Source organism: Sorex araneus, chromosome X, assembly GCF_027595985.1.
Source record: "Sorex araneus isolate mSorAra2 chromosome X, mSorAra2.pri, whole genome shotgun sequence".
Classification (NCBI taxonomy): Eukaryota; Metazoa; Chordata; class Mammalia; order Eulipotyphla; family Soricidae; genus Sorex; species Sorex araneus.
This window is the reverse complement of record NC_073313.1, coordinates 160,779,453-160,804,181: the sequence shown is the minus strand read 5'-3', so window position 1 is coordinate 160,804,181 and position 24,729 is coordinate 160,779,453. Positions and strand designations below refer to the sequence as shown.

The window sequence follows — 24,729 nt, the reverse complement described above, 5'->3', positions numbered from 1 at the left end:
CAGGGCTGGAGCGATAGCACAGTGGGTAAGGCGTTTGCCTTGCTTGTGGCCAACCCGAGTTCAATTCCCAGCATCCCGTATCGTCCCTGAGCACCGCCAGGGGATGGTGATTACTGAGTGCAGAGCCAGGAGGAACCCCTGAGCATCACTGGGTGTTACCCAAAAAGCAAAAAAAGAAAATGAGAAAAAAACCTTCAGAAGAAATAGAAGAGAGAGGGCTAATAGATCTATACAGGACTTTATATCCCGCCCCCCCCCCACCCAAAAAAAAAAGAATACACATTCTTTTCCAGTGCACATGGAACATTTTCCAGAATAGACCATGTCCTGGACCACACAACATACCTCAACAGAATCAAGAAGATAGACATTGTACCAGCTATCTTTTCAGACCATGATGCACTGAAGATAGAATTTAATCATGTACAGAAGCAGAAAACCAAATCAAACACCTGGAAGTTAAACAACTAAATGTTGAACAATGAGTGGGTCAGGAAGGAAATCAAGGAAGAAATCAAAAAGTACCTGGAAACAAATGAGAATGAAGACATGAGCTACCAGAACCTATGGGACGAAGCTAAAGCCATGTTAAGAGGAAAATTTATAGCCCTGCAAGCATTTCTCAGAAAGGAAAAAAGGGCCCACATAAATAACTTAACTTCACAGCTCAAGATTTTAGAAAAGGACCAACAAAAGGAGCCCAAACCAGGCAGAAGGAAAGAGATAAAACTTAGAGCAGAGGGGCTAGAGAGATAGCACAGCGGGTAGGGCGTTTGCCTTGCACGCGGCCGACCCGGGTTCAAATCCCAGCATCCCATATGGTCCCCTGAGCACCGCCAGGGGTGATTCCTGAGTGCATGAGCCAGGAGTGACCCCTGTGCATTGCTGGGTGTGACCCAAAAAGCAAAAAAAAAAAAAAAAAAAAAAAAAAAACTTAGAGCAGAAATCAATGGCATGGAAACCCAAAAAACAATCCAAAAGATCAATGAAACCAAGAGCTGGTTCTTCGAGAAAATAAACAAGATTGATAAACCACTAGCAAAACTCACAAAGAAAGAGAGAGAACCCTAATAAACCGAATCAGAAATGAAAGGGGGGATATCACAAAAGAAACCAAAGAAATTCAAAAGATCATATGATTGAAAATCTGATTGCCAGGAAACAAGAGAATCTAGAAGAAATGGATAAATTCCTGGATTCCTATAATCGCCCAAGGCTGAATCAAGAAGACCTGGAATACCTGAATAGTCCTATTAATATCAAGGAAATTGAAACTGTAATCAAAAGTCTTCCTAAAAACTTTTGGGAAGGTCCAGGTGGTTTCACTAGCGAATCCTTCCAAACATTTAAAGAGGACCTATTGCCAGTTCTTCTCAAGCTTTTCAAGGAAATTGAAGAAACAGGAACCCTCCCAAACAGTTTCTATGATGCTCATATCTTCCTAATACCAAAAGCAAACAAGACACCACAAAAAAGAAAACTACAGGCCAATATCCATGATGAACACGGATACAAAGATCCTCAACAAAATATTAGCAAATAGAATTCAACAACTCATTAAAAAGATCATATGCCACGACCAAGTGGGATTTATCCCATGGATGCAAGGAAGGTTTAACATACGGAAATCAATCAATATAATCCATCATATCAATAAAAGAAAAGAACCATATGATCATATCAATAGATGCAGAGAAAGCATTTGACAAGATCCAGCACCCGTTTATGATGAAAACTCTCACCAAAATGGGTATAGAAGGGGCCTTCCTCAATATAGTCAAAGCCATCTGCTACAAGCCTACAGCAAGCATCATCCTCAATGGGGAAAAACTAAGAGCCTTCCCTTTAAGATCAGGGACAAGACAAGGATGCCCACTCTCTCCACTTCTGTTCAATATTGTACTGGAAGTACTTGCAATAGTGGTTAGGCAAGAAAAAGATATTAAGGGCATTCAGGTAGGAAAGGAAGAAATCAAGCTCTCACTATTCACAGATGATATGATACTAAGGGAACCCTAAAACCTCTACCAAGAAACTCCTAAAAACAATAGATTTGTGTAGTAAAGTTGCAGGCTATAAAATCAATGCCCAAAAGTCCATGGGTTTTCTATTCGCAGATAACAAGAGAGAAGAACGTGACATGAAAAAAGCAATCCCATTCACAATTGTGCCTCAGAAAATCAAGTACCTCGGAATCAGCTTAACTAAGGAGGTAAAGGACTTGTACAAAGAAAACTACAAAACGCTACTTCAAGAAATAAAAGAGGACACAAAGAAATGAAAAGATATCCCCCGCTCATGGATTGAGAGAATTTACATTGTCAAAATGGCAATACTCCCCAAAGCATTGTACACATTCAATGTGATCCCTATTAGGATACCCATGACATTCTTCAAAGAAATGGAGCAAACGCTCCTGAAATTCATATGGAACAATAAGCCTCCACAAATAGCTAAAGCAACTCTTGGGAAAAAGAAAAAAAAAGCCTTCATAAAAAAAAAAAAAGAGGGGCCGGAGCGATAGCACAGCAGGGTAGGGCGTTTGCCTTGCATGTGGCTGACCCGGGTTCGATCCCCGGCATCCCATATGGTCCCCAAAGCACTGCCAGGAGTAATTCCTGAGTGCAAAGCCAGGAGTAACCCCTGAGCATCGCTGGGTGTGACCCAAAAAGCAAAAAAAAAAAAAAAAAGAGAGAGAGAGCGAGAACTCTGGGTGTCTAGAAAAGATACAGATACAACTAATTTTTTCATAGCAGGCACCCTTTTGGGTGTTTGAGAACCACCACCACCCCCAGGGCACCCCAGGGGCCAGAGATTCAACTAGAACCCACACAGATTCAGTGTAGCCTGTTTCCAGCGTAAGACAAATTTCAGCATGCCTCCAGAAAACCAGAACCACACATGTTCCATTTGGCAAAGCCCAGGGAAGGGGGTCTTTGCAGAGGAAAAATAGCAGGCAAGGAGAATTTTCCTCCCAAGGAGAATGATGCTTGGGGCCGGACCAACAGAATCTCTGAGCGTGGAGAGAAAGAACTTTTTTAGACCATAACTGGCCCCTGAAGGGTCATCCCGGGCCTGGACGTCGAGGCTCTCACTTCAAACAACTTCCCCTCAATCGAACCAAGTGAAATAGTGACCACAAGCAGCAGGTGGCCCATCTCGCCAAATAACGTGACCCGAAGCCTTCCCGAAGATTCGAGACTTCTCTCGGGGGAGGTTTTGTGTGGTCGGAACAGGAATTCGAGAGTCTCTACTCGGAAGAGTGCCTGGAGCGGTAGCACAGCGGGTAGGACGTTTGCTTTGCATGTGGCTGACCTGGGTTCGATTCCCAGCATTTCAGATGGTCCCCTGAGTACCGTCAGGAGTGATTCCTGAGCGCAGAGCCAGGAGGAACCCCTGAGCATCGCTGGTGTGACTCAAAGGTGAAGGAAGGAAGGAAGGAAGGAAGGAAGGAAGGAAGGAAGGAAGGAAGGAAGGAAGGAAGGAAGGAAGGAAGGAAGGAAGGAAGGAAGGAAGGAAGGAAGGAAGGAAAGAAGGAGGGAGGGAGGGAGGGAGGGAGGGAGGGAGGGAGGGAGGGAGGGAGGGAGGGAAGGAAGGAAGGAAAAGGAAGTGCCTCCCACTGGCAGCTGCAGATGGAAGATATAGAAAGTGAGAAACCACCCACCCGTTGGGAAGTGTTGCTTCCGGGTCTGCCCGGAACCTCAGCCTGTCCCAGAGGCAGCGCAGAGAGTGGGGGGCCCAGATACCCTTCACCAGCAAGAGACACTTTGGATCACACAGGTCTGAACTCTGAACTCCCCCCACCCACCCCCAACCCCAGAGTAAAACCAATTTATATCTTCGGTTCTTGAGGTGGGTTGCGTCTGGTCCCCTGAGATGGGGACCCCCGGGGTGAATGAGCGTGAGCCAGAGGCACTGGGCCTTGCCAGGCTTGGGGCTCCCTCTCTTGCGGGGTTTCTGTGGTGCCTCCCCCCAGGCTGGCTCCTGGCCCGACCGTCTCCTCCCAAAGCAGCGGTGACGCTGGTCCTCTGGGCCTAGCAGGAACGACACAGCACGGATGCTTAGGCCTTGGACGGAGCCCAGGAGTTTTGAGAAAGGGGAACTCGGGCGGAGATAGAAAGGATTCCAGAGAGGGGTCCCCCTGCCGCCCCCCGCTCCGGCCTCTGCATCCTGAGAAAAAAAAAAAAAGCCAAGGGGGGGCTGGAGCGATAGCACAGCGGGGAGGGCGTTTGCCTTGCACGCGGTCGACCCGGGTTCGATTCCCAGCGTCCCCTAGGGTCCCTTGAGCACCGCCAGGAGTAATTCCTGAGTGCAGAGCCAAGAGGAACCCCTGTGCATCACCGGGTGTGACCCCCCAAAAAAAGGCAAAAAAAAAAAGCCAAGGGCGGAGGCCGCGTGTGTCTGGCTTGCTACTAAGTGTGGCCCTGCAGGCCCACTCGAGACAGCCAACAAGTGTGGGTTCCTCGGAGCCCCTGGGTGGAGCCGGAGGCCACGGGACACATTTGTAAGTAACCTTGTCCCTCCACTCAGCCCCCAAACACTCCCGAGACCCCAGCACCTGCCCTCTAGGGGACTGGTGGCCCACCCGGGTCAATCCCCAGCAACCCATAGGGTCCCCGAGTCCCACCAGGAGTGATACCTGAGTGCAGAGCCAGGAGTCAGACCTGAGCATCACTGGGTGTGGCCCCCCCAAAAATATGGCACCCCAAGAGATGGAATGGGCTAAAATCGCTTATAGAACAGCCCTTTAGACCACGGGTGTGGGGCTAGGGTTCTAGGTAGCAAGGCGGGCATTTGCCTCGCATGCACCTTGGGTTCAGTCCCCGGCACCCCGCTGGGTCCCCCAAGCCTGCCAGCAGTGACCCCTGAGTGCAGACAGGAGTAACCCCTGACACTGCCAGGTGTGGCCCCAACACCTAAAAAATAATAATAACCCTTTAAAAAAAGCAGATGTGGGGGGCTGGAGTGGTAGCACAGTGGGGAGGGCATTTGCCTTGCACGTGGCAGACCCGGGTTCGATTCCCAGCATCCCACAGGGTCCCCTGAGCACCGCCAGGGGTAATTCCTGAGTGCAGAGCCTGGAGTAACTCCTGTGCATCACCGGGTGTAACCCAAAAAGCAAAAAAAAAAAAAAAAAGATGTGGGGGGGCTGGAGCGGTAGCACAGCAGGGAGGGCATTTGCCTGGCACGCGGCCGACCCGGGTTCAATTCCTAGCATCCCATAGGGTCCCCGGGCACCGCCAACCCCTGTGCATTGCCGAGTGTGACCCAAAATTAAAAAAAAAAATGCAAATGACAGACCACCAGGTCCCAGGCTTCGCTGGGGGCAGCCCAAGCACAGAAGCAGAAGGAGCCCCTGAGCCCCCTGGGTGTGGCCCAACCCTCTCCCCAGAAACAGCCATGCACTGGGGGCCTAGGCTGACCCACAGGCTCCAATGCCCCCTCTGAGTTCTAGAACCCACTACACTTGACCCGACAGCACTTTCAAATATTCCAGAACATTCCAGATCCTGGCCTCTGACCCCGGAGGGGGAGGAGAGCTGGCGAGACCCAGCAGAAGGCCAACTTAGCGTGGGCCCGGGTCCACAGTGGCGGGAGAAGCGGAGGGTCACAGGGGGGCCCCCAGATGTCAGGCCACTGGTGTCGGTCACCTCTCACCGATGAGCTGTTCCCGCTGCTGGAGAAGGCCGGGACCCCTGAAGATGGACCACAGGAGCACTGAGGGTAGGCAGGGCACAGACGCCACCACCCTCTCGAACCCCGGCTCCCGCACTAACCTCCCCCTCCACCTTCCTGCCACAGCCCCCCCGCCCCCCTCTCAGCTGACAACGCCCGCTTTGCTCTCTGCTCTCTTTGGCACTCTGCTTTCTGCTCAGGCAGACTGCTGGCCTGCCGCGCCCCCATTTCAGAGAAAGGACCGCTACGTGCCCCCCTAGAAATCTGCCCCTTTATTGGCTTGGTTTGGTTTGGGGGCACCCAGCAATGCTCACAGTTCTGCATTCAGGGACACTTTGTTTTTTCTTTTTGGGTCCCACCTGGCGATGCTCAGGGCTGACTCCTGGCTCTGCACTCAGGAATCACTCCTGGCGGTGCTCAGGGGACCCTATGGGATGCTGGGAATCGAACCCCGGTCAGCTGCATGTCAGGCAAACGCCCTCCCCGCTATGCTATCATAGTTCCAGCCTTGTGACATTCTTGGCAGGCTTCAGGGACCATATGGGTGTTGAGATGGATCCCAGGTCAGCCCCGGGCAAGAGAGACACCCTCCCCGCTGTGCTCTCGCCCCGGGCCCAGAAATCGGCCTTTTTAATATTTTTTTTCTATTTTATAATGTAGGAGTACTGCTATTTATTCAGCCATTGATTAAGCTGGTTGAATTGGGCATGAACTTCACATCACATTTTTTTAATTCAGAATGTTAATTTTATTTTATTATTATTTTATTAGTCCCCCATGAGTACAGTTACAATGCTCTCCTGTTTGAGTTTCAGTCATACAGTGATCAATTGCTCAACCCTCCACCAGTGCACATCTACCACCACCAATGTCCCCAGTGTCCCCCCTCCCATCCCAGCCCTCCCCCTGCCTCTATGGCAGACAATCTCTCCCTGACTCTCTTTCGTATTGCTGGTTAGAAACAGCATAAGAGGTTGTGGCGTAGCTCTCCTGGAATTCTAAAATTTTAGATAACTAGGGTCTGAAGAAGGACTGGAGTGATAGCACAGCGGGGAGGGCGTTTGCCTTGCACGCGGCCGACCCGGGTTCGATTCCTCTGCCCCTCTCGGAGAGCCTGGCAAGCTACTGAGAGTATCCCACCGGCACGGCAGAGCCTGGCAAGCTCCCCGTGGCATATTCGATACGCCAAAAACAGTCACAACGAGTGTCACCGTGGAGACGTGACTGGTGTCCGCTCGAGCAAATCGATGAACAACGGGACGACAGTGCGACAGTGCTACAGGGTCTGGAGAAATCTCTGCAGGGAGCTGCTCAGTTAGGAGATTCTTTTGAGAGTCTCTGGATCATGGTCGTTAAGGAGCTTGAGTCGGAGAAATGGGCCTTCTGGAAGGAGACGAACACAAAGCGCCCCTGCTCCTGCCACCTCCTGTCCCCAAGACGCCCGGATTCCTGCTGTGACTCCAGTTGTCCACCAGGTGGCGTCGTGCCCCGCCTGCGTGCCTACCTGCCCACGTGTCTGACGGCGGTAAAACGCGCGGCGCTGACGCCCCCTGCTGGCCTGTTTGTCCTGTTCTCGCTCCTAAGGACAACCTTAGCGTGGACCTTTACACACACACACATACACACACACAGCCAGAAAAACATACACACACACACACAAACACAGCCAGAAAAACACACACACACACACACACACAGCCAGAAAAACATCCTGCTCTAAATCGGTCCACCAGCAGCCTTCCTGCTGAATGTATGACAGTACTTAGGTGGAAATCTGATTTTAGTTTGGATGAAATGAAAGTGAAACACTGATTTGATTACCTACTCCAGGATTTTTGCATTCATTAAGGACTCTTTGTATGGAAAAGAGTGGGGACAGTTATTTATTGTTGTGGAGCACAATCAGGCATTTAATTTCAAGTCCTTAGCTCTTAATTAAATACTAAGAACTGTTAAATATTTTGAAGGTAATTCCTATCTTAAATTTTTAATATATGGCTTATAATGAAAAATAGCAGTTTTACCCTATCCTTCCCCAACCCAGAATCTCATTCCCTAGAGATAATTCAGGATTTCTAGTGGTTTTTCATATTTATTTCCATATTTCTAACATTGCATCCTTAAACTGCTAATAGTTGGTTTTTAATTTTGGATCTTATCTAGTCCTTTTTTTTTTGGATCCCACCCGGCGATGCTCAGGGCTGACTCCTGGCTCTGCACTCAGGAATTACTCCTGGTGCTGCTCAGGGAACCCTATGGGATGCTGGGAATCAAACCTGGGTAGGCCGGATGCAAGGCAAACGCCCTCCCCGCTGTGCTATCGCTCCAGCTTCATGGCCGTGCAACATCTTATATAGCCTAGTTCTCCCTCTGGGAGAACCTGGCAAGCTACCGAGAGTTTCCTGCCCGCATGGGAGAGCCTCACAAGCTCCCGGTGGTGTATTCATATGCCCAAACCAGTAACAATGCTGGGTCTCATTCCCCTGACCCTGAAAGAGCCTCCAATGCAGCACCATTGGAAAGGACGAGTAAAGAGAGGCTGCTAAAATCTCAGGGCTAGGATGAATGGAGACGTTACTGAGGCCGCTTGAGAAATTCAATGATCAACGGGATGATGATGAGGATGATGATGAGGATGATGACTTAGGTGAATGAGTCACTTCCCACCCCTGCACTGTGCCCCCCACTTCCCACCCCTGCACTGTTCCCCAATACCTCTCACCCCTGCACTGTTCCCCCCACTTCCCACCCCTGCATTGTGCCCCCACTTCCCACCCCTGCACTGTGTCCCCCACTTCCCACCCCTACACTGTTCCCCGCACTTCCCACCCCTGCACTATACCCCCCACCTCCCACCCCTACACTGTTCCCCCCCACCTCCCACCCCTGCACTGTGCCCCCCACTTCCCACCCCTACACTGTGCCCCCCCACTTCCCACCCCTGCACTGTGCCCCCCACCTCCCACCCCTGCACTGTTCCCCCCCACCTCCCACCCCTGCACTGTGCCCCTCGATTGCAGCAGTGAGGCAAAGGCGTGTGCCTTCTAAGAGCCTGGCCTTAGGCAGCCGCACTGAGAGGTTTTCCTGACCTGGTGGGATATTTGGGGGGGGAGGCACCCAGTAGTGCTCGGGCCTTACTCCTGCCTCTGCATTCAGGGATCACTCGTGCTGGGGTCTGGAGGGTGCCTCGGGGTGCCAGAGCCTGAGCCCCGTGGGCAGCACACAAGGTCAGCCCCTCCCTGCTGTGCTATTGCCCTCCCCCCACCCCACAGGGAGCTTCAGTGCCTCTGGCTGAAAAAAAAAAAAAGACACCCCAGGCTGCGGGACCCAGATCCGGTCACTCAGGGTCCGTGGGTAAGCGGGGCTGCTCCCGGCCCTGCAGAGCAGACCCAAGTTCCCGACTAGTCAGCCCTCGCCTGCCACCTGCCCTGACATGCCCATCGCCCTGGGCTCCGACCCTCTCCTGAGCTGGCCCCGTGCAGCTGGACACGGGTCCCCCTTGCCATTTGCCTGCCCGTGAGGCTGGAAACCTGATTTATTTATTATTTATTTTGCTTTTTGCGTCCCACCTGGCGATGCTCAGGGATTCCCCCTGACTCTGCACTCAGGAGTCACCCCTGGTGATGCTCGGGGGACCCTATGGGATGCTGGGAATCGAACCCGGGTCGGCCGCGTGCCAGGCCAACACCCTCCCCACTGTGCTATGGCTCCGGCCCCTGGAGAATCTGATTTAAACTGGACAGAATTTGCAAATCAAATACCACAGTGGAAAGAAAAAAAAATCACTGACCACAACCGACGCTTGGGTAGTTTTATTTATAACCTTGAGCACTGGAGTCAGGAAGAACCAGTGGCGGCTGCTCCTGGAGCACCAGCGAGCAGGAGCCCTGCAAGCACTGAGCTCCCGAGGGCCTCTGCCACCCTGCTGTGAAGCCACTTCCGCCAAGCAAAACCCTACCAGGGCCCAAAGCGAGTGGACAGGGTAAGCCCAGGTCCCCCAGCAGATGTTTCTCTGTGGTTCCAGCTGTTTGCCCCCTGCACCCCTTACACTTCCCATCCCACAGTGAAACCAATACCAGTGTTATTTTTTTTTTTTTATTTTGTTTTACTTTGCAATTTGGTCCCACCCGGCGATGCTCAGGGGTTCCTCCTGGCTCTGCACTCAGGAATCACTCCTGGCGGTGCTCAGGGGTGCTGAGAGTTGAACCCGGGTCGGCGGCGTGCCAGGCTAACGCCCTCCCTGCTGTGCTATTGCTCCAGTCCCGACAGCTCCTCTTTGGCCTCAGCTGAGGAACCTGGACAGATCCTCCTTGATCTCGGCCTCGTCCCAGGGCCCGTGGATGTTCTCCTTGAAGAGCTGCAGGCGGATGAGGTAGAAGGGGCAGAGGCAGGACACGGCCAGCAGCAGCAGCGCGAAGAGGACGGCGCCCACGGCGCTGATGGACAGCAGGCCGGCGCAGGCGGCCAGCGCGAAGAGCAGTGTGACCCCCACGTAGCTGCGGGGCGTGCGGGCCTTGAGCTTCTTCTGCAGCATGGGCCACAGGGCGAAGATCTGGATGGCGCAGGTGACCATGATGAAGGCGTGCAGCGAGCGCGGCAGGCGCGAGGCCAGGCACACGGACGCGAAGATGGCCATGTTCAGGGACAGCGTGCTGGACACGATGGCCGCGTTGGCCCCGTAGTCGAAGAAGATGAGGTGGCCGAGCAGCATGAGGGCGGCCATGGCGTAGATGGTGTCGGTGCTCACAGACTCAGTGAGGGTCTTGAGCACCGGCGAGAAGCCGTAGGTGAAGGCCACGAAGACCAGCGCGCTCTTGAGGTCGGCCCAGCGCGTGCGGCCACTCCGGCGGCGCCCTTCCCCGCCGTCCAGCACGTCGAACAGGACGTAGCCCAGCAGGGAGGACGCCAGGCCCGCGCCGAACAGCCACTGCGGGGCCAGCAGCCCCTCGTCCAGGTACCACCAGATGACCACGAAGACGCACACGCTGCACAGCTGCTGGACCACCACGCTGGCCTCGAAGACCACCGCCCAGTACTCGTACCGGCGGGCGTGGACGTTCTTCCGCAGCTCCTCCAGGAAGCGCCGGTCCACGTAGTTGTCCGGGAACGGCTGGCGCTCATACAGCACCTTCTGCCAGCGGACTTCCTTGGGGCCAGCCACGGGCCGGGGGTACATCTTCCTCCTCCTCCCGCTCCCGCCCCAAGGGTGGCCAGCCGGGTCGCCGGGTGGGGGGGGGGAGGGGAGCGGGGGCTCGTCCCCTAGAAAGTCTTGTGCTGATTGTTCTCTGGGGTGCCCATACTGTGTCCCCCAACCCTCCCTGCTGCCGCCTCGATGTGCCTGGCGGGCAGGAGACCACCGGGTTCCTAGGGAAAGAGAGACTCAGTGAGCACTGTGTGGAGTTACAGCCAACGCTCCCCTTGGTTTTTTTGTCTTCTGCTTTTGGGGTCACACAGGGGTGACTCCTGGCTCATGCACTCAGGAATTACTCCTGGCGGTGCTCAGGGACCCTATGGGATGCTGGGAATCGAACCCAGGTCGGCTGCGTGCAAAGCAAATGCCCCCCCCCGCTGTGCTATTGCTCCAGCCCCTCCTTAGATTTTTTTTTGGGGGGGTGGGTGGTGGTGGTGGTTTGGGGGCCGCACCTAGCTCTGCACTCAGGAATCAGTCCTGGCGGTGCTCAGGGGACCCTATAGAGCACCAGAGATCGGACCCAGGTCAGTTTGCAAGGCAAACACCCTCCCGGCTGCCTCTAACGCCCTGTAGTTTAATGCCCAGAGTTGCAAATCGTCCTTGGTGACAACTGCCTTGTCACTGGTCATCACCGCTTCCCCACGGAGTGGAAACGGTGCACACTTTGCTGGTGGCACGCACGTGGGACGACCCGTTCCAGAGACCGGGGACTAAGGGCTCCAGGCACTGGAATTCTCGGGGTGCACGCTGGAATTCTCGGCGTACAGCACCCCAGCCAGCACCAAAGGCGGATCTGCTCGAGGCCGGATACCCTCACCCCCGGGAGCTGAGGTGCCGTCACCGGATTCCAGCCAAGGTTTGGCCCTCAAGCCTGGGCCTCCCTCCCGGCCACCCCCTCACATGGGGTCTGTCCCTGAGGTCGACAGTGGCTTGGTCGGGGTGGGGGGGGGGGGCGGGTTGCTTTGAGGGCTCTCCGGGAAACTCTCCAGTGAGGTCCTGGAGGCTCGTGCTGCCTCTGACACCCCCAGAGGCATTGCCCTGTTGCGACTGAGTCTCGGGGTCACCGCCTGCCAGCTCAGGGGTCACCCCATGGGGACAGGGGGCACCCGAGCCCGTCTGCAAACTGGGGGCTGATCAGGTCCTGCTGCAAATCAGGAGAAAAATCCCACATCTCCTCCACTTCTCGGCAGCCGGGGATCCTGGGAGGGGGGGCTGGCAGCTGGCGGGGTCCCTAGATGGCCGGGCTGGGGGGGTGCCCCGAGGGACCTGGGGGTCACCAGGGGTCAGGCCTGGGGGACCCCCTGGAGGGGAAGCACAGGGACGCTGGCGGGGATGCAGGATGCAGGTTCCCGGGGCAACAGCCTGAGGGGGGGGGGCTGTGCGGCCTGCGGGTCCCGGGGGCGTGACCCCGGGCCGCGAGCCGGCGGGGGCGGCGCCCCCCCGAGACCCCACCTACCGGAGCGCTCGGCCGGGCCGGGAGCGAGAGGAGCGGCGCTTCCCCATCCGGGGCGCCGAGACTTCCGGCCCGGCCGGGCCGCGCGCCTAGAGCGTCCCCCGGGCCGCTGCTGCCCCCTGCCGGCCGCCGCCGCCGCTGGGAGGACCGCCGGGTCCCGCCGCTCAGGTCCCATCCAGGACTCCGCAGGGGTGCGTGCGGCGCGCTCGGGCGTCCACAGCGGCCAGCTCCGGCTCGGCTGCAGGCCACCCGAAGGCCCCTTGGCGACCCGGCCCTCCGGGGCTCTGGGGCAGCGATGCCCACACCTGGCCCTGGGCCCCGCGCGGCCGGGCTGGAGCCCCCCACCCCCACCCCCCGGAGAGTGGCCGGGACTCCAGCGCTGACGTAGCAGGAGCTGGAGCGGGGGGGGGGGGGGGGGCAGTGATGAAGGAGGACGCTGGGGGCCGGAGAGGGAGCCCAGTGGGGAGGGCGCTCGCCTTGCACCGGGTTTGACCCCTGAGCACCGCCAGGAGTGACCCCTGAGAGCTGGCACAGCCAGGTGCGGCCTGGACACAGATCTGGGCACAGCCGGGTATGCTCCCCCCCCCAGAAAAATAAGGGGACTGGAGGGTGTCAGGGGAGCACACGGTGTGAGCACAAGCCCAGGGCTGGTTTCTGTACCTGTGCAACGGAGGAAACGCTTTGCAACGGAGGAAGCGCTTTGCAACGGAGGAAACGCTTTGCTCCGGGCTCCTTAGGGGAAGACCTCCAGGGTCCAGCGAACGCTTTGCCCAGGGCCAGGGTCCAGCAAACGCTTTGCCCAGTGCCCGCCCGCTCCAGCCCCTGGTCAGGGCAAGAAACCCTGCAAAGGTGACCCGGCCCCGTCTCTCTCTCTCTCTCTCCCCCAGGTGTCTGCCCCGCAAGTGGACGGGCCTCATGACCGCAGCCTCCGCAGAAGGTGACCACCGGGCCCTGAGCACAGACTGTTGGGGTCAGGATCTCCGTCAGGACCCTCGGGAGGGCGCGAGGGTGGGCCCTGAAGCTGGGACCCCTGCAAAGGGGCACAGAACAGAGCGCAACCGAGGCCCGAAGGTTCTGGAACGCCTGGCTCCCTTGGGTTCCCCCCAGACACCCAGGGAGACCCCGGTTCCAGGCACGGCACCCAGATTCCAGGGAGTCGACAGAGAAAGGCCCCTGGGACCCAGTTTCCCGGGGTCTCCACCCAGACACGCATGGCAGGGGGAGTGGACACGAGGAGTGGACAGCTGGCCTGGGGCTCAGAGGCCAAGTGCAGGTGGGCGGGAAGCCCCCAGCGTTCCCTGGGGCTTGGGACTACTCAGGCCTCGGGCACCGCCCACCGCGAGGCTGGGCTCTGGGCTGCCCTGGCCCACCTAGGGGGGCAGCAGGCTGTGGCCACTGGTCCCCCACTGAGAAACTCCTCCTGCAGTTCCGGGCTGAGGCCACTGGGTGGCAGCCGAGAGCGCAGTCTGTGACCGCAGCGGTCAGTAAGGGGGTCAGGGTGGGTCACTAAGGGGGTCAGGGTGCCCGGGGCTGGGTCTGAGTGTGTGTGAGGAAGAGAGGAGGGTGCGGGGAATGCAAAGGGGGGCTTACGGGCGTGCTGGGGGGTGCAGGGATGTACCCAGGAGAGGCGGGATCTTTGCTTCCTTGGGGTTCAGAGGCAGATGAGCAAGAGAAGCCCCCAGTGGGAACTCAGCAGGGGCCCTGGGCAGTGCTTCCAGGATGAGGGTCCCCACAGGAAGGAGAGAGCGCCAGCCCCTGCGGCTGCCAACTCCCTATTGTGTCCCCGGGGTACGAGGGGGGCTCCGGGACCTTTGAGGGGTGCAGGGGGTCGCCCCCAAAGCGCCCTGCATCACACTCACACAGTCCTTTCATTCCACAGCTGCCACTGTGTCACGCTCAGAGGGGACCGGGGGGCCCGTTCTGGGGGCGGGCGGCCGTGAAGACCCCCCCCCAACCCCAGCGGTGGCTGGGGGCCCTGGGAAGGAAGCTGGGGGAACTCCCCGGAATAGGCCACACCTCCCCGGGACACCTCGGCACTGCTGCATCCTGTGCCAAGGCGTCAGGCCAAAGGCCCGGCCACCTGGCACCTGCCCCTCTGCGTCACCAGTCCAAGGGCAGGACTTTGGCCTCCACGTCCAGGAGCCTCAGGCTGAGACGGGGCCTGGGGTTGGGGTGTGCCCAGAGCCCTAGTGAGTCACAGGCACAGAGGGGAAACTGAGGCCCAGAGGCGGTGGGGGAGGGGGAGGAGGAAACAAACAGTGAAAGGGTGAGGAAGGGGTGAGGTGGCACCGGCGAGGGAGAACAACATGAGCTGTGGGTGGGACACATCTGTCGCTGTCCCCCACTTCCCGGTAGGGGCCATGACCTCGAGAGCTGGGAACGGTGGGGAGGGGGGTGACAAGGGAAGGGGGTGTCTGCTCAGCGAAACCCCGAGGCAGGCAGCGCCGATGGGGGGCAACAGACAGCAGAGACCCCCAGCCTTGGCTGGGAGCAGGTCATGGGAATCGGAGTGGGGGGTTCCCAGGTTATTAACACCTCCCCCTCCCCCCCCTCCTTCCCGCATTCCCTCTTCCCTGCCTTTGATCTGCCCGTGAGTTGGACAGATGAGGACGTTATTGACCCGACTTCTGGCAAAGGTGTCTGTGTTCTGGCCAAAGTTCTGGGGCCGGAGCGATTGTACAACAAGTAGGGCACTTGCTTTGTATGCGCCGGCCTGGGTTCGATCCCCAGCACCCACCATAGGGCGTCTGACCCCTCCCCCCACCCCCCACCCCCCGCCAACCAAGCCCCGCCAGGGGTCAGCCCCGAGCACTGGGAGTGTTCTCTGAAATCAGGGCCCACTGGGTGATGTCGCAGAGGTGTAGGGGTCTTCCGGAGGGCTCAGGACTGGTGCTGAGGGAGAAGGGGGGAGCCGGGAGAGAGCGCCCCCTTCCGTTCCCTCGGGAAGTGCCCAGGGTCAGGTGATCTTCCTGCTTATGGGGGGAGACACCCGGCCTGCCAGGTCCCCAGCTCTTGACCCCCACTGCCACCTGCTCTTTTTTTCTGTCTGGAGGTGGTTGTAGAAACTACTTTCTGGCCCATAAAATCAGAAAGTCAGGGGCTGGAGTGATAGCACAGCGGGGAGGGCGTTGGCCTTGCACGCGGCCAACCCAGGTTCGATTCCCAGCATCCCATAGGGTCCCCCGAGCACCGCCAGGAGTAATTCCTGAGTGCAGAGCCAGGAGTCAGCCCTGAGCATCGCCGGGTGGGACCCCCCCCCCAAAAAAAAAAAAGCAAAAAAAAAAATCAGAAAGGCAGCCTGATTTTTTTTTTCTTTTGGGGTCCCACCCGGTGATGCTCAGGGCTGACTCCTGGCTCTGCACTCAGGAATTACTCCTGGCAGTGCTCAGGGGACCCAATGGGATAATGGGAATCGAACCCGGGTCGGCCGCGTGCAAGGCCAACGCCCTCCCCGCTGTGCTATCGCTCCGGCCCCGGCAGCATGATTTTTTGAACGGTAGACAAACCAGAGAAGAAATTCCCGCCTGGGTGGGTATCGGAGTCAGGCCGATCACTGACGCGCTGGGCAGGAAGACACGGAAGTTCTCTGAGGCCCACAGGACTGGTTAGAGGGCAATTAGCGGGGAGTAGAAATGATTCCTAATTTAGGAACTGAAAACTGTGCTCCCGAGCATCTGTCCCTTTCTCTTTCAGCTCCCATCCCCTCCTCCCCTCCCGCCCACAATCTCTTTGACACCTTTAGCCCAGGTTCACAGATTGTCTCTCACTATGACAAGACAAAGTTCAGAGCTGTTTAATTCAAAGTCCTCAGAAACTTGCTTATCTCGGTTTCATGGGCCAAACCACCCAGCCCCCACGACACCCCAGGGGACTTAGGGGCTCTTCTGCCCGCTTTCACTTCTGCCACCTGCTCTTGTGGGCCCCACGTTCTGTTCTCAGGGCCAGAGCGATAGCACAGCGGGGAGGGCGTTGGCCTTGCGCGCGGCCGACCCGGGTTCGATTCCCAGCATCCCATACAGTTCCCCGAGCACCGCCAGGAGTAATTCCTGAGTGCAGAGCCAGGAGTCAGCCCTGAGCATCGCCGAGTATGGCAAAAACAAAACAAAATAGAACAAAACAAAAACCTCCTCTGTTCTCATGCGAGTCTGTGAGCCTCTTGCCAAGCCCCTCAGCTTTCCTGCTGCACAACTGGCCCTTAGAAGGTCAGGATAAGAGGATCCAGCAGAACCCGCCCGGTCACAGACGCACAGGAGTGAGGGACTTTCTGGAACTTTCTGGAAGAGGCTGTCTCCTCCCAACCCCCCCACCCTCACCCTGGGCTCTGGGGAAGGAATGTGCCCCGCCCCTCCAGTGAGATAACGGGGACCTGCACGCACCCTTCAGGTGTCTGTGCTGTGCATGCGTGTGTGCGCACGCGTGCATGTGTGTGTGTGTGCTGATGCCTCAGTCTGTGCTCATGTGTGTGTATGTGTGTGTGTGTGTGTGTGTGTGCTGATACCTCAGGTGTCTGTGCTCATGTATATATGTGTGTGTGTGTGTGTGTGTGTGCTGACACCTCAGGTGTCTGTGCTCATATATGTGTATGTGTGTGTGTGTTTGTGTGCTGACACCTCAGGTGTCTGTGCTTGTGTGTGTGCTGATGCCTCAGGTGTCTGTGCTCATGTATGTGTATATGTGTGTGTATGTGTGCTGACACCTCAGGTGTCTGCTCATGTGTGTGTGTGTATGCTGACACCTCAGGTGTCTGTGTTCATGTATGTGTGTGTGTGTGCTGACACCTCAGATGTCTGTGCTCATGTATGTGTATGTGTATGTGTGTGAATGTGTGCTGACACCTCAGGTGTCTGTGTTCATGTATGTGTGTGTGTGTGATGACACCTCAGGTGTCTGTGCTCATGTATGTGTATGTGTGTGTATGTGTGCTGATGCCTCAGGTGTCTGTGCTCGTGTGTGTGTGTGTGTATGTTTGTGTGTGTGTGCTGATGCCTCAGGTGTTGGTGCTCGTTGTGTGTGTGTATGTGTGTGTGTGTGCTGACACTCAGGTGTCTGTGCTCATGTATGTGTATGTGTGTGTGTGTGTGTGTGCTGACGCCTCAGGTGTCTGTGCTCGTGTGTGTATGTGTGTGTGTGTGCTGACACCTCAGGTGTCTGTGCTCATGTGTGTGTGTGTGTGTGTGTGTGTGTGTGTGTGTGTGTGTGTGTGTGCTGACGCCTCACGTCCCCAGGGTGTATGGCGTGCCCAGCTCAGAGCTCAGCGGTTGCCCTGGTGGCAGAAATGAACAACAGAAAAGTGTAGGGGACCCAGCCAGGCCTCGGGACCCGGAGAGATCAGGGGGCACCGATGCGGGCGTTCTGGGAATCCACCCGGGCACAGCCCTGGAGGATGACAGGGAGTGTTTGGGCAGTGGCCGAAATCCCGCTTGTCCTCAGCTTCCCCAAACCTGCCTGGGCCTGGGCCGGTCACAGAAGGACAGGAGTGAGGAACTTTCTGGAACTTTCTGGAAGTTCAGAAACTCTGGTTTCCCCGGAATGGGACCTGTCCAGTATGTGGCTGTGGGACACCCCAGCCCCCCCTCCCGGGGAGGGAGACGGAGATGCCAGGTCCCCGGGCTCTTGGCCCGGAAGCCTACTGGCCCCTCATTCGAAGCTGCCTCCAGCTTCGGAATCTTGCCAGTAACAACCTCCCACACCCCCCTCACAGAGAAGGTTCCAGAACTACTCCTGGGCTGAGCCCAGCTCTCCGGCCTCTTCTATTGGGACCACTCAATATTTTGGTTTTGTTTCTTTCGTTGTTTGTTTGTTTGCTTTTTTGGGGTCCCACCCGGTGATGCTCAGGGCTGACTCCTGGCTCTGCACTCAGGAATCACTCCTAGAAGTGCTCGGAAAACCACGTGGGATGCAGGGAATCGAACCCGGGTCGGCCGAGTGTAAGGCAAACGCCCTCCCCGCTGTGCTATCTCTCCAGCCCCACTCAATGTTTTTTATTTTGTTTTGTTTGGCTTCGGGGGGTCACACCCAGCGATGCTCAGGGGTTACTCCTGGCTTCCCGGGTTCCTCCCGGAGGGTGTGTGAATGAATCCTTCCTTCAGGGCTGGGGAGTGGGTGGGTTTGCTCTTGGGGTGATATGCGGGGGGGGGGGGGGGAGGCGCTGTGCCCCGCATGGGGCGTCTCACAATCCGGGCTTGTTGGGGAGAATGAGCCCGTGATGTTCCCACCCGGCAGTCACGTGTCAGCCCCCGCCTCTGTGTGGCGAGTTTCCCCAAAGAATGAAAAGCATCTCTGATGTTTGTGCCGACGTCCTTGGTCCCGTCCCTAGCGGTCAGCGGCAGCCCCCGAGCGGCGCCTGACCTTCGTGCCTCGGGGTAGGAGGGCCACCCAGGGTGAACTGATTTGCACCCCGAACCCCTACCCCCTGGGTCTGAGGCCATGGCACATCTGACGGATGCACAGGTCAACACGGACCCCTCTCTGCGGCCCCTCTGCCTCTCCCCTCTCGGACCCCCAAATGTCTCGTCGTTGTCTTACCTCTCCTCTGGCTTTTCAGGCCCGGAGGAGCCAGAGTGACCCTGTGGAGGGAGGGAGGGAGGGAGGAAGGGAGGAACCTGCCCCTTGTCTCACGTGTCCAAAAAAACGGGAGGTGCAGGGCTGGGGCGATAGCACAGCGGGGAGGGCGTTGGCCTTGCATGCAGCCAACCCGGGTTCGATTCCCAGCATCCCATAGGGTCCCCTGAGCACCACCGGGGGTAATTCCTGAGTGCAGAGCCAGGAGTGACCCCTGTGCATCGCCGGGTGGGACCCAAAAGGCAAGGAAGGCGTGGTGGGGGAAGGGTGGAACCGCCAGGTGGTGAGGGGCCCACGGGGAGAGAAGGGGCTCGGTCAGCAAGGCTGTCTGTAGGGCCCCTGTCCCTGCTTTTAGCAACGAGAAGGTGACAGGGTTGCGGGGGTACACAGGACCCACTGGGCGCTGGCTTCCCGAGGGGTCTGCACCCCCCTTGTAGTTGGCTCCGTCTGCAGCTCTGTCCCTAGCCGGAGTCCACGTGTGTCCCCCATGAGGGGCTCAGCTGAGCCCACCCTCCGTGCCCAGGGCTCGGGGACATCCCTGTCCCCAGCAGGGCGGCTCACGTGGCATTTTGATAAACCAAGGGGGAAAAAAAAGAAATTGCCGCTTAGCGAAAACTTGAATTTCAAAACAAGCCGAAGGAGAAACGTTTCACGCTGGTGACCAGCTTGTAGAGGGTCAGGGAGGGGATGTCTCTCGGCCGGCACTCGAGGTCCCCCGTGCCTTGGGCCTGCGTCCTGGGTGAGGGGGACGGCGCCCCTGCCTGCCCACCCTCCCCCCACACACAGGCCCCAGGTGGATTGGGGGAAGCCGGGGAGCCTAGACACGTGCATAGCAAGGCGCGTCTGGCGGTGTCACTGGACGCAGGCCGGGTCTCCTGGGGTCTGGACCACTTTGTTCCTTGACACTGGAGTGCTCGGGGGACAGGGTGCTAAATTAAGGGACTTTTTATCCACAGGCCCAGCCAAGGACGCTGGTGGTCCCAGATGGCCCTACTTTTCCGGGAGGATGCCAGTAATCACAGGTGTGTCCGATTTTATTTTATTTTCTATTTGGGGGCCACACCCAGCGATGCTCAGGGATTCCTCCTGGCTCTGCAGTCAGGAATCACTCTGGGCGGTGCTCGGGGGACCCTATGGGATGCCGGGAATCGAATCCGGGTCAGGCGCGTGCCGGGCCAACGCCCTCCCCAGGGCTGTGCTGTCGCTCCCGCCTCGTGTGCCCAGTTTTCCCTGGAACCTGGTTTTCACTCTGAGTCTATGCCGTCGGGAACACAGTGCCGTGGGCTGAGAAGGACCGGCAGAATATTCAGGAATGGGCTTCTTCACAGCTTCCGGTTAGACCAGCTAGACTCGCTGTTGGTTTCACTATTTTTTTCCACCCTTGCTTGCCCTTTTCACCTTGATAAGCGCCGAGAGGGCACTGGGCTAGGAGATTTCTTCAAGTGCTCAAACCAAAGTAAATGCAAGTTCTCCGAGTGGGTGACAGCTACGTTTAGATCAGGCTGAGAGGCAGATGCCAGGGAAAATCGGACACCTGACGTGTTCTCTGCCGCCTTCGGGGACTCAAATTCCTGCCTGAACTTTGGTTTTGTTTTTTTTTTTTTTTTTGCTTTTTGGGTCCCACCCGGCGATGCTCAGAGCTGACTCCCGGCTCTGCACTCAGGAATCACTCCTGGCGGTGCTCGGGGGACCCTATGGGATGCTGGGAATCGAACCCGGGTCGGCTGAGTGCCAGGCCCACGCCCTCCCCGCTGTGCTATGGCTCTAGCCCCTCCTGTCTGAATTTGCCTGTCACTGGCTGTTCTTCCTGTCCTACCCTCTGACGTCAGTGACACGGGGCATAGGTGGGCGTGGGGGTGTTGGGGGACTTTCCTGGCACCTCTCGGAGACGTCCTCGCCCCAGGGCCTCTGCTGATGAATGTTCAAAGCTCGGCGACCCCCGGGGATCGGCACAACTCTGGGGTGGGCGTGGGAGCCGGGGTGACGTGGAGCGTTCAGTGAGGCTGCTCTGGCCGGCGGTGGCCGTGGCCCCTAGTTCCACCCCTGGCACCGCATTAAACCCACAACCCAGCTGGGAACCGGGGAGGGGGCCCGGCCGAGGAGACGGGCACGAGGGGGAGGATCGAGGCCGCAGGGAAGCCCAGACCCTGCCCGTGTCCACGCCCAGACCAGGAGCCCCGAGCCCCGAGGACGGCGTTTCTCAGACGCCCGGGGGGCAGCTAGCCCGGAGCTCCCGCCCAGGGCCCGGCTGGGGCCAGCTCTGCCTCCTCAGACCTGCGCACTGGACTGTGCATGCCGCTTGGGGTATCACCAGGAATCGCTCCTGCACCGTCTGAGCACTGTTTGAGAGATGACCCTCCCCCGCCCCCCTCCACCCCTGCAAAGGAAATGCTTTTGAGGTGCTTCAAGGGGGGAGGGACGAGTGGGGCACACCTGGCGGTGTCGGGCGTTACTCCTAACTCTGTGCTCAGGATCATTCCTGCTGGTACTCGGGGTTACTCTTGACTCTGTGCTCAGGGATCACTCCTAATGCTGGTGCTCGGGGTTACTCCTGACTCTGTGTTCAGGGGTCACTCCTCTTGCTGGTGCTCAGGGTTACTCCTGACCCTGTGCTCAGGGATTATTCCTGTTGGTGCTCTGGGTTATTCCTGACTCTGTGCTCAGGAATCACTCCTGCTGGTGCTCGGGGTTACTCCTGACTCTGTGCTCAGGGATCATTCCTCCTGCTGGTGCTCAGGGTTACTCCTGACTCTGTGCTCAGGGATCACTCCTCCTGCTGGTGCCCAGGGGTTGCTCCTGACTCTGTGCTCAGGGATCATTCCCACTGGTGCTCGGGGATTGAGCAGGGATCAGACCGGGGCCAGCCATGTGCAGAGCCAGCGTTTCCCTCATCCCTCTGTGCTCCTGTGAGGAGAACCCGCCCGGAAGCAGGCAGAAGGAAGCTGCGGGCACAGACGCCCCAGGGTGGCTCAGCCGCCCCCAGCCCTGCTCTGGAGGCTCCCGGGGCCTCGAGTGCTCTGCCCCCGCCCCCGCCGTGTCACTCCCTTCATCGCGGCCTCGGCGGCCGTTGGACTTTTGTGGACTCAGCCGGCGTGAGTGAGAAGGAAGCCCTGGGCAGAGCCTGTCTCCTGGCGTTGGGGGTTTCTCCGGGCCTGGGCTCCAGAGGCCCACGGCACCCAGAGACTCCAGGACTCCGCAGACAGTGCTCCAGCCTGCCCCGCCCCCCGAGACTGCCTCTGGCGGGCCCCGGGCGGCCACCTTCCCACGCTGCTGGCACAGTGCTGCTGGGGGCCGGGAAGGGCCCCGAGGCCCAGAGTGAGGCCCCCGGGAGACTCTCCGGGGCCCGCCCAGGCCCTGCTCTTCCTTCCTCTGCCCTCCCCCCGGCTCCCAGAGGCCGCCGTGCAGTGCTCCGGCCGGGCCACGGGTTCGCGCGCGCTTTCTCACGCCCCCGCAGATGGATGGTTCAGTCGGTTCCCTGGACAGTTCTGGGGACGTTATTTCGGGGCTTCCTGTGAGTTCGGGGCGGAGGGGGGACGGGGGCGGGGGGGGAGGGTTTCTTCTTTCCTTGGGGGTTGGGGCGCTTGGCCCCCCTCCCAGCTGTGTGCTCGGGGGACAGTGCGGCGCTGAGGGTTGGACCCGGGTTCCCTGTGCTCACCTGCTGGGCTCTCGGGACCGGTTCTGACGGAACCTGGAGGCCAAGGCCTGGACCAGGCGTGCGGCCGGCGTCTGACCATTGAGCCACACTCCCTGCGCCCAGCTAGCAGCCTGGCTCCGCGTGGTGGGACCCATAATGCACACAGAGGCCACGGCTCAGGGGACACCCCCCCCATACACACCGTTGCGGTGACCCCGGGGGTGTCCGGTGCCCTGGGCTGTGCCGGGGGCCGGGAGGGGCCTCACATGGTGACAATGCCCCGTGGTCAGACACTGGCCCTGCAGGCGGGTCTCTCTGATTGGTTATTTCTGGTCTAAACCCTGATTCTGGGAACGCAAGTTTCTTCAGAGCCTCCAGGGGCTCAGACCCAGGCCCACACGCCCCGAGCACACAACCCTCAGCGGACACTGCTAAGGTTTTACCCGCAAATGTACTGTGGGTTATTTGGGGCAGGTGGGATGCACACCCGGAGATGCTCAGGAATCACTCCTGGCTCTGCACTCAGGAATCACTCCTGGCGGTGCTCGGGGGACCCTGTGGGATACTGGGGATCGAACCCGGGTCGGCTGTGTGCAAGGCAAATGCCCTCCCCGCTGTGCTGTCGCTCTGGCTCCAGTCCCCAAACGCGCTGTGGGTGGCTGGATCTGAAACCGTGTCTGGGGGGTTTAGGGTTCGGGCTGTGCCGAGAGACTGTTCTGGTGTCTGCGCCTGTCGAATACGAGGCACCAACGGGGGCTGCTGTGTTTGGGGCTGAGAGATGAGAAGCAGTTACGGTTGAGAAGGGATCACTGGGGAGCAGGGGGGCGCTGAACCTGCCATCTGGCTCACTCAGTCATTCAAATAATTGCAACCCTCTTGCGTAGCCGACTGTGAATTTTGGGAGTCTTAGAAAGGCACCTTCTACAGACAGTTTTCCTGGTTTAAAGAGAGAGAGGGAGAGAGGGGAGGAGAGAGGGAGAGAGGGTGGGAGAGAGAAGGGGAGAGAGAGGTGGAGAGAGAGCGGGGAGAGAGAGAAGGAGAGGGTAAGAGGGAGAGAGAGGGAAGGAGAGAGGGTAAGAGGGAGAGAGGGCAGGAGAGAAGGGGAGAGAGGGGAGGGAGGGAAGAGGAGGGGGAGAGGGACAAGGAAGGAGAGAGGGAAGGAGAGGGTAAAAGAGGGAGGGAGGCAGGGAGAGAGGGAGAGAGAAGGAGGGAGGGAGAGAGAGATGGAGAGAGAGGGAGAGAGTGGGAGAGAGAGGAGGGGGGAGATGGAGGAAGGGAGGGAGAGAGGGAGGGAGAGGGAGAGAGGGAGGGAGTAGAGGAGGAGGGAGAGAGATTGAGAGAGAGATGGAGAGAGGGTGGGAGAGAGGGAGGAGGGAAGGGAGAAAGGGAGGCAGAGAGGGAGGGAGGGAAAGGGAGATGGAGAGAGAGGGAGAGAGGGTGGGAGAGAGGAGGGGAGAGAGGGAGGAAGGAAGGGAGAAAGAGAGGGAGAGAGAGGAAGGGAGAGAGGGAGGGAGTAGAGGAGGGAGAGGGAGAGTGGCAGAGGGGAGAGGGAGAGAGGGAGGAAGGGAGACAGAGGGAGAGAGGCAGAAGCAAAGTGTTGCAACACCAAGTGATACCTGTGATCATGGAGCCGTGAAAGTCCTGGCAGTGACGCGACTGACCGTGCAGCCCTTGCCCAGTGGTTGGAACCTTCTGGAAAGACCACAGAAGCCTCAGCCGGGCGGAAGGAAGGAGGAAGCGTGCCGGAGGCAGGGTTGGGAAATCTGCCGGTCTCTGCCCTCTGACGGCACACTCGGGGCGTCACTCGCTGACCGTAAGTGCAGGTGGAGTGGCCAGCAGTGGCCAGCAGTGACCAGCAGTGACCAGTGGGCTCATTCCAAGAACGGGAGTGAAAGAAACGGTCCAGCAGCCTCTGTCAATGCAGAGAGAAGGAATAACTTGGACCCGAGCAGGGGCGTGGCCCCGGGAATAAGGACAAGGGGAAGGGGGGAACAGGTGACCGATGCCAGTGGGAGGCGAACCAGGAAAGAGAGGACCAGCCCCCAGATCCTGGGACCCAGGTGTCGGGGGGGCAGCCTGGGAGTCAGAGAGGAGCAGAGGGGGCTGGACGCCCCTGAGCTGTCCCTCCATCCCTGTCACCCAGCCCGGGACAGGAAGTGTAGGCAGGGCCAGGGACCAGCTGGACATGCTCGTCCACGGTCCCTCCCCCCTCCC

At 58.4% G+C, this 24,729-nt stretch overlaps 1 protein-coding gene across 1 annotated transcript; it reads right to left on the bottom strand.

The window, feature by feature from the left end:
* Positions 1-9,473: 9,473 nt before the first annotated feature.
* Positions 9,474-12,377, bottom strand: PIGC (phosphatidylinositol glycan anchor biosynthesis class C). The gene is made up of 2 exons (XM_055121536.1): positions 12,324-12,377; positions 9,474-11,040 (listed from the first exon to the last, which is right to left on the bottom strand). Exon 2 carries the CDS (start codon positions 10,850-10,852, stop codon positions 9,959-9,961), a length of 894 nt encoding a protein of 297 aa, XP_054977511.1. The 5' UTR covers positions 10,853-11,040; positions 12,324-12,377; the 3' UTR covers positions 9,474-9,958.
* Positions 12,378-24,729: the final 12,352 nt, after the last annotated feature.